Source organism: Cololabis saira, chromosome 11 (genome assembly GCF_033807715.1).
Source record: "Cololabis saira isolate AMF1-May2022 chromosome 11, fColSai1.1, whole genome shotgun sequence".
Classification (NCBI taxonomy): Eukaryota; Metazoa; Chordata; class Actinopteri; order Beloniformes; family Belonidae; genus Cololabis; species Cololabis saira.
The window spans coordinates 3496900-3515346 of NC_084597.1; the positions used below are offsets into that span (position 1 = coordinate 3496900).

Below are 18447 nucleotides of genomic sequence, written 5' to 3' on the forward strand. Positions count from 1 at the left end.
AACAGTTAATATTCGTGGAAGCACAGACTGTCATTACAAGGTTGGTTGACCCTGTTTGAGCCCGAGAGGCCTACTTTTATTCATTTTATTTTTTATTATTATTATTATTATTATTTTTGCATCAGCGCTACTTTTAGCCCTAGTGATTTAAGAGGCCTTTTTTTTTTTTTTTTTTACAATTGCACTATATTTCTCAGTAGAGAGAGATTATTAGGCAGCTGTGTATTATAACACCTCTCTCCCTTATTTTTGTATCTCTCTTGAATTTTGGGTCAGTCTGATCTATGCAATTTTTCCACTATACACTGTGTTCCTGCACATCGCTATTCAGTGATGCTGCTCTGTAAAAAGAAAGCATAAGTTCCTCTTGTTTAAGGCCTGGAAAACTAGAGCCAAGTTTTGGACAAAAATGTATCATGCTCTATTTCTGTTGTTGGACCTTTACTCTCATAACCTGGAGAGAGGTTGAGCAATACTTCTTTGTGGGAATGGGGCTGTTCGAGCGAGAAGCGAGAAGCAAGATCTGCATTGTATCTATCGAGATACTCAGGGTTTACTCAGGGTCCCAATCCTCTATGAGGATTGGGATTTTCTATAATTTTGTACGTAGGTATGTAGTATGGTTCTATCTCTAGACGCTGAAAAAGCGCTTGACCGCGTAGAGTGGAGATATCTTTTTTACATTCATAATAAATTTGGCCTCAGCCCTGGCTTTGTGGATTGGATAAAACTCCTTTACGCCTCCCCTGTAGCCTCTGTCAACACTAACGGTATTAAATCACACCTATTCTCTTTACATAGAGGCACCCGGCAGGGCTGTCCCCTTTCTCCGCTTCTATTTGCCCTGGCGGTTGAGCCCCTGGCCATTTGGCTGCGGAGTGAGAACGGGTTTGAAGGTATAACACGCCACGGACAGCTTCACAAAATTTCCTTTTATGCTGACGATCTTTTATTATACATATCCAACCCTTCCTCCAGCCTCCCTACAATTTTAGACATTTTTGAGAAATTTGGGAAGTATTCTGGCTACAAACTGAACTTGGAAAAAAGTGATTATATCTCAATTAACTCTGCTGCTGACCTCCTCCCTCATGACCTCCCTCCCTTTAGGAAGGCTACAGATGGTCTTAAATACCTTGGGATTATGGTGACAAAATCATTTCCCCAACCATTTGCCAAAAATTTCAACCCATTGCTCGAACGTTGTAAATCAGATTTTGCCAGATGGTCTTCCCTCCCACTCTCTTTGGCTGGGCGGGTCAACCTGATAAAAATGTCGTTACTTCCACGGTTTCTTTACCTCTTCCAACATATACCCATCTTCATAAGGAAATCGTTCTTTTCCAATCTTGATCAGCTGATTAGCTCCTTCCTTTGGGGTAATAAACGTGCACGAATTGGTCAAACAGCGGTCCGACTCCCTAAATCCTTAGGAGGACTAGCGCTCCCAGACTTCCGCTACTATTATTGGGCCTGCAATATCAACAAGCTCCTCCTCTGGAACACAGTTAAAACAATATCTGAATCCCCACAGTGGGCTTTGCTCGAAGTCTCCTCCTCACGTTTCTCCCTTTGGTCTGTGGTTTGCTCTCAATTACCTATGTTAATTAAACAGGTTAGCCCTAACCCAATTGTAACAAACACTTTAATGATCTGGAATCAGTTCAGAAGGGCTTTTGGACTCCACACACAGTCCTGCCAATCACCAATTTTTCATAATCACCCGTTTGCGCCGTCATGCTCTGATCCAGCCTTCCGTACCTGGTCTGAGAAAGGCCTGACAACGCTTAGTGACCTTTTTGTTGATAGAGTTTTCTCTTCATTTACCGACCTGGCTGCAAAATTTAACTTACCAAACACTCACCTTTTTCGGTTCTTCCAAATAAGACATTTTGTGAAATCCTGCTTCCCCCAGTTTCCTAGATCGACCCCCAAACTCTCTTATTGACCAATTTCTAACGCTCAATCCCAGGAAGAAAGGACTCATAGGGATCACATACAAACTAATTTATACATTGTCCCCAAACCATCTGGTCTCTCTAAGAGCTACTTGGGGCCAGGACCTTGGAGTTCCCTTAGCTGATGAGCAATGGGAGGAGATATTAAAGGTATTGTGACATGAAAAACACATTTTTCTTGATTTTTTGTGTTTTATTGGGTGTCTTGACATCAATTACACCCAAAAAAACGAACTTTTAACATTCAGTGTATTGTGTGCTTTCTGGGATTTTCCGCATAATTATGCAAAAACGGCGCATCTGGTTTGGTGGTGGACCGTTACGTCACGGCCCGCTAAATCACCGCCCCCTCCATCCAGCTCCCTGCCCATCAGCGCTGAGCCGCGGGCTGGAGGGAGAGAGACGGCCACCGCCTCTCTCCTCTCCACCCGCGCTCTCCTTTTTTTTTCGCCTACGACCTCAGATCAGACGAGACAACCCGCTGAATTTTTAAGCATATTACTAAGCGGAGGAAAAGAAACTAACAAGGATTCCCTCAGTAGCGGCGAGCGAAGAGGGAAGAGCTCAGCGCCGAATCCCCGTCCGAGCGACGGGCGTGGGAAATGTGGCGTACGGAAGACCGCTTGCCCGGTGTCGGTCGGGGGCCTGAGTCCTTCTGATCGAGGCTCAGCCCGTGGACGGTGTGCAAGACAAAATCACATACCATTGATCCACTGTCTGCTGTGTGCGGGGAGTTTAGGGGAGAGGAGGAGTGGAGGATGGCGGGGGGAGGAGGAGCGGGGAAATGATTGACAGAAAAGGGGGAAAAGGACGCGTTTTTCACAGGCAAAAAACACCATCATAAAAAAAGCCAGGCATGGAGTACTGGAGTGAAGTTTTTCTTGTTACACCCTTTTAGACACATTTGAGGGATATTGGCCAAGACTTTTAATAGTGTTAAAAGCATGTTAAAAATTATGTCACAATACCTTTAAATTGGATCATCTCCCAAGTTTGGTAGATTTTAAAGCTAGGATCAAGGTCTATCTGACTACTGAATGCACATGTTCTTTTATCAAACATTGAGTGATTATACTGTAGTGATGTGATTGCCAAACTGTTTTAGCTGTTTTTTATGTCTCTTTTGTTGATGTTGTTCAATGTGTAACTGATGTGGACTTATTGTGCTGCCTTCTTGGCCAGGACCCCCTTGCAAAAGAGATTTTAATCTCAATGGGATTATTCCTGGATAAATAAAGGTTAAATAAAAAATAAATAAAATAAGTACATCTACTTGTTACTCACTTGTAGAGGCTGTCGGGCTCCAGGCACTTGAAGACCACCGTGTAGAGAACAGAATGGGGATGATCTCCACTCCTCTTCCCGGCAACAACGCAGGATGAACTCAGACCGGAGAACAGGTCGTCCATCAAGCTCAGAACCTCACCTGGAGTCGGAGGAATTCAGGGAAACGGGGGGAACAAAAACAAAGAAAAGATTAGATTTGGAAAAAAAAAAAGGAGAATCTTACACAACAAGGTGTGTTTTTGATGAATAATTTTCACAGTTTTAACCATTTTCTCTTTTTTTTCTACGGATTTCGTGCTTTAGTAGCTTGTTCCCAGAGGTGTCTTCAGTATTCACATTCATTACTCAGGTAGAAGTATAGATACTAGAGTTTAAAAATACTCCTGTAGAAGTTGAAGTATCAACTCAAGTTTTTTACTCAAGTAAAAGTATAAAAGTACTGGTTTCAAAACTACTTAAAGTATAAAAGTAAAAGTAATGTAAGGGGTAAAAAAACATTGAAAATGAATGTATCTTAGTATAATACAAATATATTAAAGAACCATATATGTGTACTTGTGAGAAAGTGAGCAACCCCTCCCCTTCTCACCATCACCGGACGTTTTTTTAATGTGTGTGGCAGAGTGGAGGATTGGGCGTGGTCCGCGGGGGAGCAGCACACAGGTGTGCCCGGTTCTGCTGATTGTGGCACACCTGTGTCCAATCAACCTCTCCACCCTGCCTGGGTTTATAAACTGCAGCTGCATACCAGAAGGGAGTCTGCTGAATGGAGGTAGCTACTGATTTTGCCTTCCGCCTGTATGTCTGTGTTTTTTTACATAAAATAAAAAGCCTTATTTTTTTGGCATTCTACGCTCTGCAAGGTTTTTTTTACACCTCATCACCCAGGTCCAGTTTTGCCTTGTCCCCTTGTACGTGGGGAGGCCGCTCCGGTTCCTCACAGTACTATTGAGCATTAACATGTGTTTCAGAGAGCAGGAGATATGATGACTAGTTGCCTATAAGCAGTGTTGGGTGTAACGAGATTACATTCGCCAGTAACGCAGTAATGTAACGCGTTACAGTTGTAATTTGGGAAATCCTCTTATAGTTACTCTAAGACAAGAAAAAATACGTTACTTTAGTTACTTTAAGCTTTTCAGCTACATGTAGAACGGGAGAACAGAAAAGAAAATCAAACTTGCCTTTCATGCGTCTTCACGCGTTGCGCAACACTTGTCTGATTTAAGGCTGATTTATGGTTCCGCGTTAAATCGACGCAGAACCTACGGCGTAGGGCACGCAGCGTAGGCGTACCCTACGCCGTAAGTTCGACTTTACGCCGTAAGAGACTTCTGGTGCTGATCTGGGCACTGCAGTAATAAAGTTCCAACTACAGGACTGTCTCAGAAAATTAAAATATTGTGATAAAGTTCATTTTCTGTTATGCAATTAAAAAAAAACAAAAATGTAATACGTTCTGGATTCATTCCAAATCAACTGAAATATTGCAAGCCTTTTATTATTTTAATATTGCTGATTATGGCTTACAGTTTAAGATTAAGATTCCCAGAATATTCTAATTTTTTTAGATAGGATATTTGAGTTTTCTTAAACTGTAAGCCATGATCAGCAATATTAAAATAATAAAAGGCTTGTAATATTTCAGTTTATTTGTAATGAATCCAGAATGTATGACATTTTTGTTTTTGTAATTGCATTACAGAAAATCACAATATTCTAATTTTCTGAGACAGTCCTGTAAATGTTGTTCATTGGTGATCGAGTTCTGGTGCAGCTCAGGTGATATTGCGGAATAATCCAAAAGTAATGTAACTAGTAATGTAACTAGTTACTTTCAGCAACCAGTAACTAAGTAGTGTAAGGGATTGCTTTTTTTAAAAGTAACTAGTAATATGTAATGGATTACTTTTTTTGAGTAACTACCCCAACACTGCCTATAAGTATTGTAATGGTGCAAAAAGTCAAACTTCATGTTCATGTGATCATTTATCCTAACCTTTATTGGAATGTACATCCAAGTTTAGTTGCAGGAATCTGAGGGAACGGATGTAAGAACAAAACTGGACAAGAACATCTGAAACAACCACAACCAAATTCACTCTATCCGGATGGAGCAATTTAACTGGATAGTTTTTATTTAAAGGCCGAAATGAAATAGAGTAACGAGGCTGTTTTTAAAATGTAAGGAGTAAAAAGTACAGATAATTTCATGAAAATGTAAGGAGTAAAAGTAAAAAGTCGTCTGAAAAATAATTACTCCAGTGAAGTATAGATAACCAACATTTCTACTTAAGTAAGGTAACAAAGTATTTGTATTTTACTTGACACCTCTGCTTGTTCCTTATCATTAATTGTGCTATTTGACTCCGGTTTTGTATATTTTACCTCCATCTGATCCTGTGGGAGTCGTTTTTTCACCAGCAGCAACTCCAGGGCTAAATTAAATGTGACTCTTTACTGGCAGAGAAAACCCTACACACTACATTATAGAGCTGCAAAAGGAAAACAGGATCTCTTTCCTTAATGGACACATGCACGGTAGTATTACAATGACATCTCACTGAGCACCCCGGTGTCTCACAAAACAGTAAATTCAAGAAGCCGTGAAGTATTTTCTCATGTCAGCTTACGGGAAAAAGGCGAAGCGACGGCACAGTTGTTCATTCAGACACAGACACACGCAACAGCACTTTCCAGTGCTCATGGGGGTGATGGAAAAAAGAGAAACCTGTCAAAATAGTTTAAAAGAGCTCAAACGGTTGGATATCCAACTATTTCTACATGAGGTAAAGGGCAGCTTAGTTTTAGCTTATAATACACGAGCCAACGTATAAACACGGGGAGTAAGTCTGGCCGGTGTGGCACATGGAGATGGTAAGAAAAGGTTGCAAAGGGAGGAAAAAGAACTGCACAAATGAATAATGTGACCTTTTCACAGAAAGAGCTCTGTGTACGGGAGCTTTGCCCCCAAACACATTCCTGCCCTGTGGCAGGATTGCTCTTTCGAAGATCTTGCTTCTTCAAACATGACCCTCAAATTGGATCGGATTAATGTTGTTGAAACATTCTTACGACCGAGAAAAGAAGTTGTAAATACCAATCTTTAATGTTTGAAATTGAACACATGTATTCTGTTTTGTTTCAAGTAGAAATTCCTGTTTTTTATCTTTCACTGTAAGTGACTTGCATGACCACAGATGTCATTGTGTCTCACATATTTTTTAAGTGCCCAGATCAGCACCAGAAGTCCCGTAAAATCCCGTAAAATCCCGTAAAATCACGTTAAAGGCTGATTTATGGTTCTGCGTTACACCAACGCAGAACTTACGGCGTAGGGTACGCGGCGATGCGCACCGTACGGTGTGCGTCGCCGCGTACCCTACACCGTAAGTTCTGCATCGATTTAATGCGGAACCCTAAATCAGCCTTAAGTCAGACAAGTGTTGCGCAATGCGTGAAGACGCATGAAAGGCAAGTTTGATTTTCTTTTCTGTTCTCCCGTTCTACATGTAGCTGAAAAGCTTAAAGTAACTAAAATAAGGTATTTTTTTTGCCTTAGAGTAACTATAACGGGAATACCCAAACAACTGTAACGCGTTACATTACTGCGTTACTGGCGAATGTAATCTCTTTACAACACTGGTCTCTTGGCGCCATGGCCGAAACTGGACAGGAAGTCGGCCATTTTGAATTAATCGTGTAATTTTGCTGCAATTTATGCCGTTTCTTCAGCCGTTAATACGGCCCGAACCGTAACGTTCACCCAGGTGTGTTATACATCAAAATGTGCGTCTCCATCCTGCAACGACGCGCATCATTCAAAACCGTTACTGTGGCGACGCTAGACGCCAAAAAGCGCGCCCCTCCTTCAACTGATTGGTAGTTCCTACTTTCTGCCATAACTTTTGAATGGTTTTACATAAAGACTCGTGGGTGGTGTCATCGGACTCGGTTTTGAGTCCTTGAACATAATTGGTGCAAATTAGCCCCGCTCCTTCTTCTAATTGGTCGATATTTGATAGTCCCTATTTTCTGCCATAACTTTTGAATGGTTTGGTATAGAGAGTCGTGGGTGGTTTCATCCGCTAAATGTCCAGACAGAGACCAGACCAGGACCAAAGACTGTGGAGAAAATGAATCCTCCCTAAAGGCTAATGGAAACGCTACTGGACCTGGTTATTAGGGCCATAGATTGAGCTACAATTGAACAACTTTAGCTCCTCAGTGTCTTGATGTTGCTAAACTGATTAAGTTGCATGGCAGCTGTGATGAAGCCTCTGTTTCTCCTGCCCTGGTGTTTGGGTTGTCGTGGGTTAGTTATCCTCACATACCAGCAGAAACCACCTCAAGCAGACCACTAAACATTATGAAGAAACTACTGGTCACCGGTCGGCTTGATCAGCTCGCATTCCTTCATATTTAAATCTATTGTTCCCGTCCTAACCTTTGTTGCAAGAAAGTATGAGAAGTATGACGTTAACTGCCAGTTTTGGATTACTTTTCGGCAGAAGTCGTAGCTAGAAGAAATGCAGGAATGAAGATGGGGAAATGGGTTCCAGTGTACTTCCACACTGCCGTAAGTTTTACTGAGGACTTTAGATTAAATCTTTATGAAAACCTCCTCAGACCTGTAAATGTAATTTACTTGATCTGAATGTGTGGACAGTTTAGCTGAAAACAGGAAAGCGCTGGACTGTTCCCTCCGTTGGAGGGTGAGTGCCTTCACTCCGGTCTCTTGCTGTATAATTATCAATTTAAGGACTCAGCAGAAGAGAAACATCATGTTCTCATGTAAGAGACTTTGTCTTTATATTCATGGTGTTTCCAAACGGAGTCACCTGAGGATTGAAACGTTACATAACAGAATAGTTGGTAGGGGACGCAGTATATATATATATATATATATATATATATATATATATATATATATATATATATATATATATATATATATATATATATATATATATATAGGGACTGATGGAGGCAACTTTAATCTGGGATGGAAGGAATATAACACTCATCCATCCATCCTTCCATCCATCCATCCATCCATCCTTTTTATTTACAAGACCTGATAGAGCCTTATGTTCCTGGCAGAGCTCTCCGCTCTCAGAGTGCAGGTTTACTCGTAGTTCCTAGAGTATCTAAATGTAGATTTGGAGGGCGGGCGTTCTGCTATCAGGCACCATTACTATGGAATCAACTTCCAATCTGGGTTAAGGAGGCTGACACCACCTCCACCTTTAAAACTAAACTTAAAACCTTTCTGTTTAGTAAAGCCTATAGTTAGTGTTTAGTAAACCTCTAGCTGGTGTTGGTAAATCTCTTGGTAGTGTAAACTGTAGTGTGCCAGAGTCGTTCCTGTAGTTTCTTGTGCTGGCCCTCCCTTCTCTTCTCTTTTTTCTCTTTTGTACATGTTACAGCATCCTCAGCCGGTGGCGAAGAACATCTCTGAATGCAAAACACCGGATCCTGCAGCGTGGGAGTGAGAGGGGCAGGGTAACGGCCCGGTCAGGCGGGGGAGAAGGTTTGTCCGTCAAGACTCCTCTCCCTGGCCCTGCCCCTTCTCAACCTTTCCCCGACCCTGCACCCCAACCTGGGAGTTGCTGATTGGGCCGGAGCTTCGGGAGCTGCGTGCTGGCCTGCGGTCCCCACCCCTGGTCATCCCGTTGCTGCTTCCACCTGCCTGCTGTGCTGTTGACGTCCCCGACCCCCCAGTCTGGCCCTCGGCAGGAGGGTCCCCCCTTATGATCCTGGTCCTGGTCTCTTCCTCCTAAAGGGGAGTTTTTCTTGCCACTGTTTGGCTTAAGGTTTTTCTCCCACTATGGGAGTTTTTACCTGCCATTGTTTATGTAATAATTGCTCTGGGGTTTATGTTTATGTTCTGGGTCTCTGGAAAGCGTCTAGAGACAACTTTTGTTGTATTAGACGCTATCAATAAAATTGAATTGAATTGAATTAATTAATTAATCCAAAGATCTGGTTATGTCCAGAGAGTATATCATCTTATCTCTGCCTGGGAACATCGATACGTCTTATTGAGATTTGGGAACACAGCAAACATTCAAAGTGCAGGGGGAATGGCTTAAATCAGCGCATAACTATTTTGTACAAGCAACAGCATGTCCGAGTACAGAAATACAGTTTTTTGAGTTGAAATGGAACATATTTGCACGCGAGCCCAGGCTTCTTGTGAGTGTGAGGGCAGAGTTTTGAGGGAGACCAGTTCGGCATCCGAGCTCCGAGACGAGGAAACCTGCTCTCAATTTAGAGTAATATGCTCTTCATTAAAAATAGTAATATTACCCCACACATTTCCCCTTCCTCTTTTGACCACAAAGAGGTTTTGTCTTTATTTTTTTTATCAGGAACCCTGGGGGAGTGCGTTTGAGAGGTGATCTCTGTCATCTCCTACCTCACCTGTAAAGGTGAGTTTACACGCCATGTATTTGTCCGGTCACCATGGTTACCACAGCTTGACCCCCCAGATTTTAATCTTAAATTGTTTTTTTTTTGTCTTTTTTCTCCCAAGTTCCAGCCCATTAATTTTGTAATTGACTTTATGTCAATGACACCGTTTCCACAGTGCCAACATGCAATTTCAACACATTATGTGCAGCAACCACATAATGATGTGTTGAGGAGATTATACTTATTTCACATAGTTCAGATCAGATTGGAAAGATAACAAGCGAGAAAGAAATGGTGGTACAACCTTTGACAACGGCGGCGTGCCAAACCACGTATTAATATACTTGTTTTTCTTACTTATCGCAGCCCCTGCAGGTTCCCCTGCGAGTCTCGGAGCAACAACTTACAGAGTTTTGTCCCAGGCTGAATTTCATCCCAAAACCAACCGTAAACTACGACAAATGTCTGCTTTGGATAAAGATAATCAGCTAACCCGGGCGTCGGTACCCCAAAATGTTTTAAGAGCCATATTGGACCAAAAACACAAAAAAAACTAATAAAAACAAAAAATGAAAAGTCTTGTATCAGCCTTAGAATGAAGGCAACACATGCTGCATGTTTCTATATTAGTTAGAACTGGGGGAAGATTTTTTTCTTCATTATGCACTTCGAGAAAAAAGTCGAAATGTTGAGAAAAAAGTCAAAATGTTGAGAAAAAAGTCGAAATATTGAGAAAAAAGTCAAAATGTTGAGAAAAAAGTCGAAATATTGAGAAAAAAGTTGAAATGTTGAGAAAAAAGTTAAAATGTCGAGGAAAGAGTTGAAATGTTGAAAAAAAGGTTGAAATATTGAGAAAAAACTCAAAATGTCGCAGGAAATAGTCAAAATTTAGTGAAAAAAGTCGAAATGTTGAGAAAAAAGTCAAAATGTCGAGGAAAAGTCCAAATTTCAAGAAAAAAGTCCAAATGTCAAGATTAAAAAGGGAAGAAAAAAGGTAGAAAAAAGAGAAAAAAAAGGAGAAAAAAAAGAAAAAAGAAAAAAAGGAAGAAAATCCATCCATCCATCCATCCATCCATCCATCCATCCATCCATCCATCCATCCATCCATCCATCCATCCATCCATCCATCCATCCATCCATCCATCCATGCATCCATCCATCCATGCATCCATCCATGCATCCATCCATCATTCATCCATCCATCCATCCATCCATCCATCCATCCATCCATCCATCCATCCATCCATCCATCCATCCATCCATCCATCCATCCATCCATCCATCCATCCATCCATGCATCCATCCATCCATCATTCATCCATCCATCCATCCATCCATCATTCATCCATCCATCCATTTCCACTTTTTTCTCGAAGTGCATAATGAAAAAAAAACCTTCCTCCTTTAAAATATTATCCATATTTTACATTCTAAATCTAAATCACCTTTTAAGCGATCATCTGTTTTGGAGCAAACGTGTGACGTGCAGCGAGCGTTCCTACAGTATTACCGGAGAGGAGGAGGTTTCTGCATGTATACGAGACTGGAGTGATGAATTAAACGTGCTCATAACTCGCTGCTGAACTGGAAGTGTTTTTTACGAGCACACACATCGGCCCACACGTACAGCTGTTTGTGGCTCGCTGCTCATTTCCAGGATCTCAAATTTGATTGCCCCCATAGCTCATAAGGACTTTTTCTACAGGAATTAGGTAAAGATAATGAAAATCTAATTAAGAAAGCTATTCGTGGAGACGATTGATATGAAACGCCCTGGAAAAAGCAGGAGGATTTTTCTGGAAATTACATTTTTTAATTTATCCCGATAACGATAAAAATGACGATAAAAAAAATACCAATTCAACTCCACCTTTGTAACTATAAATCTATCACCACATTCAGTCTTTGGAGCCAAAACACTGCTCTAAAAGATACTAAATACTAAACTACACCAATTAAATTGAATTGATAAAAGATCCCCGTTCCGCCATGTTTGTTACACAAAAACGTATGAACGGGAATTTATCTCTTTCTTTCTTTCTTTCTTTCTTTCTTTCTTTCTTTCTTTCTTTCTTTCTTTCTTTCTTTCTTTCTTTCTTTCTTTCTTTCTTTCTTTCTTTCTTTCTTTCTTTCTTTCTTTCTTTCTTTCTTTCTTTCTCAGGAAATTCAGTTTTTAGGACACTATACTGTCATTCAAAGGTTTCTGCAGATTACGGTGGTTTGTTTATGTTGAAAGTGTCGACGCGGCGCTCCGGTGAAAGTGCACACATGTCCCATCAGGTCTTAATGAGTTAACGGTGGAATAAGTGATTTTTAAACCCACCCAGAAGCAAAAGCATTTATAGTCCTCCCCTTGCGAGGGGTTCCTCACGAGCGGGCCTGCGGTCCATCAGCATTTCTGTCCATACCGGAGCCAGAACAGCAACAGCTGGCAAAAATTAAGGCCCCTCGAAATTCTATTACGGTAAAAGCTATTTGGTGTTCTGTAGCTTACATGGCGATTAAAACCTCATGCTAAATGCCAGGTGACCTTTGTCGTGAGCAGAGATGAGACGAGTAGTGGCAAACGGTTGGAAATGTGAGTGATGGACGGGGAACGGACGGGGGGAAACCGCTCCGACTCAAACACAGCCCAGCGTTTGTAGCTGCGCTGCAAATGCAAACAAGTCACGTTGTGTTTATTTGTGCCGACAGTTGTCGTATACAACGTCCCGGAGGGCGGTTCCCGACCCAGACCGGCCCAAATACCACAGAAAAACAAGGAATACCCCTCGTCAGAAGCTCCAGGACTAAACAGAAGGGTCGGTGGGGGCGTTTGAGGGGAAATTCAGAGAGATGTTTCTCCTCCGGCTGCAACACTCCATGCAGGATGAGCATTTGTTTATGTGTTTATTTGTAAGGAGAAGGTTAGTTATGCCCTTAAACACAGCTAGTCTTACTGGGGTCCACATTAAAAAACAATACATTTAAAACATACAGTTAAAAACAAGACATAAAGAATAGCTGGGAGGGAATTCATGAAAATCATGCACTTGGTGACAAGTTTGTCACATAAGGTTTTCAAAAACCACCGCAAACAAATTGGAATGCCCCCTAGTGGCCGGTTTGCAGAACATTCTAAATGAATCAATAAGCGAGACGATAGAGGCGGCGTTGTTGGTGTAAATGAGTTTAAATATGCACAGCTGATGTTTTTTGTGTGTTATTTTAATAAAATCCTATTCTTTCACTGTGACTTACTGTAGTTCTGAGGTTCATCTTAAGCCTGAATTGTCCCCAGTGAGATTATTGACACTACTGTCCAATAAACAGAAAACTGCATTCCTTGAGGGTGAAAATAGGGATCTAGACCCCTCTATAACCGTTGACTTAATTCTAGAGATATGGAGTTTTTTCGGCAAAAAAATGACCTTGAAAATTAAATTTGACCCTAAACATGACCTTGAAATAGGAAATTTATCTCAGAATTGAATTCGTAGCACCAAAAAAGTGTAGAAAAAAAAGTAGAGAAAGTGACAATAAACAACAATCTAGGACTAAGAGAAGCTGAGATTTGACCTTTGGTCTTTTCGGCGGGAGCCATTTTGAATTTTCTGCAAACCGGCCACTAGGGGGCGTCCCAATTTGCTTGTGGTGGTTTTTGAAAACCTTATGTCCATAACTAACACCATGCCAAATATCAAAAACTTTCTCTTCTTTATGATTTTTGACATATTCCCTCCCAGCTAGAAAGAAAACCAAATAACACAACAAACCTACATTAAACTTTACCGTACATGTAAATCATTAAAGCAAAAAATATAAAACTTTGTATTAGTAAAAGGTGCAGCGTATTTTTATCCCAAACTGACAGAAATCTGGTACGTACTTCCAAAACAAAGTCGGCTCGGCAGCAGCTACAACCCATAGCTACAACCATGAAAGCTTTTATATATCTATCTTAAAACGGTTAAAAAGTGACACCCGCTACCCAGAGAGAATCACAGCAATACATTTCATCCCAAAACCAACACCCATGTGTCTCTTTATGTCAAACCATTCAAAAGTTATGGCAGAAAGTAGGAACTATCAAATATGGACCAATCAGATGAAGGGTGGGCGCGCTTTTTGGCAACTAGCGTCACCACGGTAACGCTTTTGAAAGAGAAAAGTAATGCGCGTCGTCGCAGGATGGAGACGCACATTTTGATGTATAACACATCTGGGTGCACGTTATAGTTCGGGCCGTATTAACTGCCGAAGGAATGGCATAAATTGCGCCAAAATGACACAATTAATTCAAAATGGCCGATTTCCTGTTCGGTTTCGGCCATGTCGCCAAGAGACTTTTCTTTAAGTTGTGACATGATACAGGTGTGTACCGATTTTCGTGCATGTACGTCAAACCGTATTGTGGGGCTTGAGTCACAAAGTTTTCTAGGGGGCGCTGTTGAGCCATTTTGCCACGCCCATTAATGCAAACCATGAAATATCACATTTTTCACCAGGCCTGGCTTGGTGTAAAATTTGGTGACTTTTGGGGCATGTTTAGATCAGATCAGATCCAAAATACACCTTACTGTCCAGTATGTATATGTTTCCGTATAAGTGTGTGTGTGTCTGGTATCCTATCCATATGTTTTTCCAAGGTGTTTCTTTATTTGCTTTTTGAATATTGATTTCTGTGTTAGACCCCGTCCACACGTAGCCGGGTATCTGCTAAACCGGAGATATTTTCCTACGTTTGGACCTGTCATCCACATGAAAACGCAAATTCAATTCAATTCAATTTTATTTATATAGCGTCTAATACAACAGAGTTGTCTCTAGACGCTTTACAGAGACCCATACCCAGAACATGACCCCCGAGCAGTTATTACATAAACAATGGCAGGTAAAAACTCCCCTAGTGGGAGAAAAACCTTAAGCCAAACAGTGGCAAGGAAAAACTCCCCTTTAGGAGGGAAGAAACCTTGAGCAGGACCAGGCTCATCAGGGGGGACCCTCCTGCCGAGGGCCAAAAAAACGAATGTTTAAAAAAACTCTGGGCAAAGTGAAGATTTTTGAAAACTCGTTTATGTAGATGCGTGTAGACACACACAACCGGAATTTTGCGTTTTCGAACGTCACATTATGCGCCAAAACAACAACAAATCTGCTCTGACATGCGCCTTTTGTTTACTACAGAACTACAGATGATCAAGCATCTGTTCTCCAAGCTATTTATTAAATAAATGGTCTCTGGTCTTGACCAGCGTTTACTGCGTTACACCGACACAGAGGCTACGCCGTAGGGTACGCGGCGACGCGCACCCTACGCCGTACCCTACGCCGTACCCTACGGCGTAGGCTACGGCGTAGGGCTGCGTCAATAACGCGGCAGCTCTGTGGCGGGACACGGGGGGGAGAAGGAGACGCGCCTGCCGGGGAAGCGGAGCCGCCGAGGTGCAGCTTCCCCGGGAGCCGCAGATGATCTACAGGTTTGGAATGCTTATGAATGTGGTTGAAAACGCAGATCTTCGGTTATGTGTGGAAGGGTTTTTTTTTTTTTAAAACGATGTGGTAATGTGGATGCAATTTTTTTTATAAACGGAGGGGGGAAATATTCGGTTTTAAAAATACCCGGCTACGTGTGGACGGGGTCTTAATTTAGTCATATAGTGGTAAAGAATTCCATGATTTCATTGATCTATATTCTACTGTATTTCTTCAAAAAAGGCTCAGGAAGTGAAAACCGGCCCTTTGTTTTCCTGTCTAGTGGTGTATGCATTAGGGATGGGCGGTATGGACTAAAAAATGTATCACGATAATTTCTGGCATTTATCCCGATAACGAAAAATGACGATAAAAAATACCAATTCAACTCCATCTTTGTAAATATAAATCTATCTCACTCTCAGATCCGCCATGTTTGTTACACAAAAACCTCATCAACGGGAATTTATCAATCAAGGAAGAAAACAAGGAAAGGAGGAAGGAAGGAAGGAAAGAAGAAAACAAGGAAAGAAGGAAGGAAGGGAGAAAACAAACAAGGAAGGAAGGAAGGAAGGAAGGAAGGAAGGAAGGAAGGAAGGAAGGAAGGAAGGAAGGAAACAAGGAAAGAAGAAAACAAGGAAAGAAGGAAGGGAGGGAGAAAACAAACAAGGAAGGAAGGAAGGAAGGAAGGAAGGAAGGAAGGAAGGAAGAAAACAAGGAAAGGAGGAAGGAAGGAAGGAAGGAAGAAAACAAGGAAAGGAGGAAGGAAGGAAGGAAAGAAGAAAACAAGGAAAGAAGGAAGGAAGGGAGAAAACAAACAAGGAAGGAAGGAAGGAAGGAAGGAAGGAAGGAAGGAAGGAAGGAAGGAAGGAAGAAAACAAGGAAAGGAGGAAGGAAGGAAAACGATGTGGTAATGTGGATGCAATTTTTTTTATAAACGGAGGGGGGAAATATTCGGTTTTAAAAATACCCGGCTACGTGTGGACGGGGTCTTAATTTAGTCATATAGTGGTAAAGAATTCCATGATTTCATTGATCTTTATTCTACTGTATTTCTTCAAAAAAGGCTCAGGAAGTGAAAACCGGCCCTTTGTTTTCCTGTCTAGTGGTGTATGCATTAGGGATGGGCGGTATGGACTAAAAAATGTATCACGATAATTTCTGGCATTTATCCCGATAACGAAAAATGACGATAAAAAATACCAATTCAACTCCATCTTTTTAACTATAAATCTATCTCACTCTCAGATCCGCCATGTTTGTTACACAAAAACGTATCAACGGGAATTTTTCTTTCTTTCTTTCTTTCTTTCTTTCTTTCTTTCTTTCTTTCTTTCTTTCTTTCTTTCTTTCTTTCTTTCTTTCTTTCTTTCTTTCTTTCTTTCTTTCTTTCTTTCTTTCTTTCTTTCTTTCTTTCTTTCTTTCTTTCTGGCTCATATCCTTCCTTCCTTCCTTCCTTCCTTCCTTCCTTCCTTCCTTGTTTTCTCCCTTCCTTCCTTCTTTCCTTGTTTTCTCCTTTCCTTCCTTCTTTCCTTCTTTCCTTCCTTCCTTCCTTCCTTCCTTCCTTCCTTCCTTCCTTCCTTCCTTCCTTGTTTTCTCCCTTCCTTCCTTCTTTCCTTGTTTTCTCCTTTCCTTCCTTCCTTCCTTCCTTCCTTCCTTCCTTCCTTCCTTCCTTCCTTCCTTCCTTCCTTCCTTCCTTCCTTCCTTCCTTCCTTCCTTCCTTCCTTCCTTCCTTCCTTGTTTTCTCCCTTCTTTCCTTCTTTCCTTCTTTCCTTCCTTCCTTCCTTCCTTCCTTCCTTCCTTCCTTCCTTCCTTCCTTCCTTCCTTCCTTCCTTCCTTCCTTCCTTCCTTCCTTCCTTCCTTCCTTCCTTCCTTCCTTCCTTCCTTCCTTCCTTCCTTCATTTTTACCGTGAGATACAAATTCTTACCGTGGGGAATTTTTTTGACGGTTTATCGTCAACGGTAAAATATCTCCCATTCCTAATAGACAGAAGATGATCATTTTTAGGACTTAAATGTGAACATAAGAGAATGTAAACATGTGTTTTTCTGCCTCCGTCCTGTGGCACAGCTCTGCCGTCCTGCTCTCCCTGACATGTCATTTCCATTCCACTCCTGAATCCAGCTCTGTGTAATTGCCTCGGTCATTAGCTCTGTGTGTGTGCGTCGCAGCCAGAGCGTACGTGTAAATCCTCAAGGTCAGCGAGTTCACGCATGCAGTTTCTTTTTCCTTTTTTTCTTTTTTCCTGCCCAAAGAGGAAATTCGAGGGAAAGTGGCAACAAAAAAACAACAACACAGTAGTAAGGCTGTTCATTCAAGTATGCCATTAGTTCAGTTTCAGAGAAACAACGTAAACATCACCGCCTTTCAGGAACTTTCTTAGTATATAACGCAGATAAGCTCATTTATTTCAGATGCTTCTTGTATGTCTTTTTTTTTTTCTGTCTGCATATATATTAATGGTTAATACCATGTTGGTAAAAACCTAAGGCATATATATATGCATTTTTAATATATAATATATATTTTAATATATATATATATATATATATATATATATATATATAAATATATAAACATATATATACATATATATACTGTATATATACATATATACTATTTTATATATTTTTGTTTTGCAGTTTAAAGTTTTTTTAATATTGTGTTCCTGAGTTAATGTTGATGATCAATTTGAATGCATTATTATTTATTTTACTATATATGTAATTTTGTTTTTCAGTATCATATGGTTTGACAAGGTCAGCCAAAACATGTTTATAGTTTAATTAGGGATTTAATGTTACTTTTGAATTTTAGATGCACTTAATGTCTGTGGAAAAATAAAACACCAAGTACACCTCTGCATAACACTGTATCCTTATTAACGTATAAGAGAATTATAAAAGAAAGAAATATGGACCCACTCACAACAAAGAATAGCTTTATTTATTTATTTACAAGATTTAAAAAGATTTAAAGATTTAAAATTTAAAATTTAGACACGTATGAGTCTAGGGACTTAAACCAAGAGGACGGGGGTTTGGATGGTATCATTGAAAAAAGATCATTTATTTTTGGTAAAACCATCATTTTGATGGTGACAATTCTCCCCATGAGTGAAATGGGGGTAAGATCGAGGCCGGTTTTAGGGGGGGGCAAGGGTGGGCTGTGTCCACCCAAACGTGCGTCCTGCCCACCCAATCAAAGTTATGGGGATCCTTTATTTTTTTATAATTTTATTATAAAACGGCGTAGCCGCGGCTCCAGAGCCTGCACAGACCGCAGCACCGCCACCCGCACCGGCGCTCTCCGCTCTCGCCTCGATGGAGA

The 18447-nt window shown here is 41.0% G+C and overlaps 1 protein-coding gene across 1 annotated transcript in view; it reads right to left on the reverse strand.

Annotated features, from left to right (window-relative positions):
• Window positions 1-18447, reverse strand: part of LOC133454847 (astrotactin-2) — a 168851-nt gene that overhangs the window by 71712 nt on the left and 78692 nt on the right. The window contains exon 4 of the mRNA XM_061733570.1: window positions 3243-3384. Within this exon, the coding sequence (XP_061589554.1) occupies window positions 3243-3384 (142 nt within the window). The remainder of the gene's footprint in view (window positions 1-3242; window positions 3385-18447) is intronic.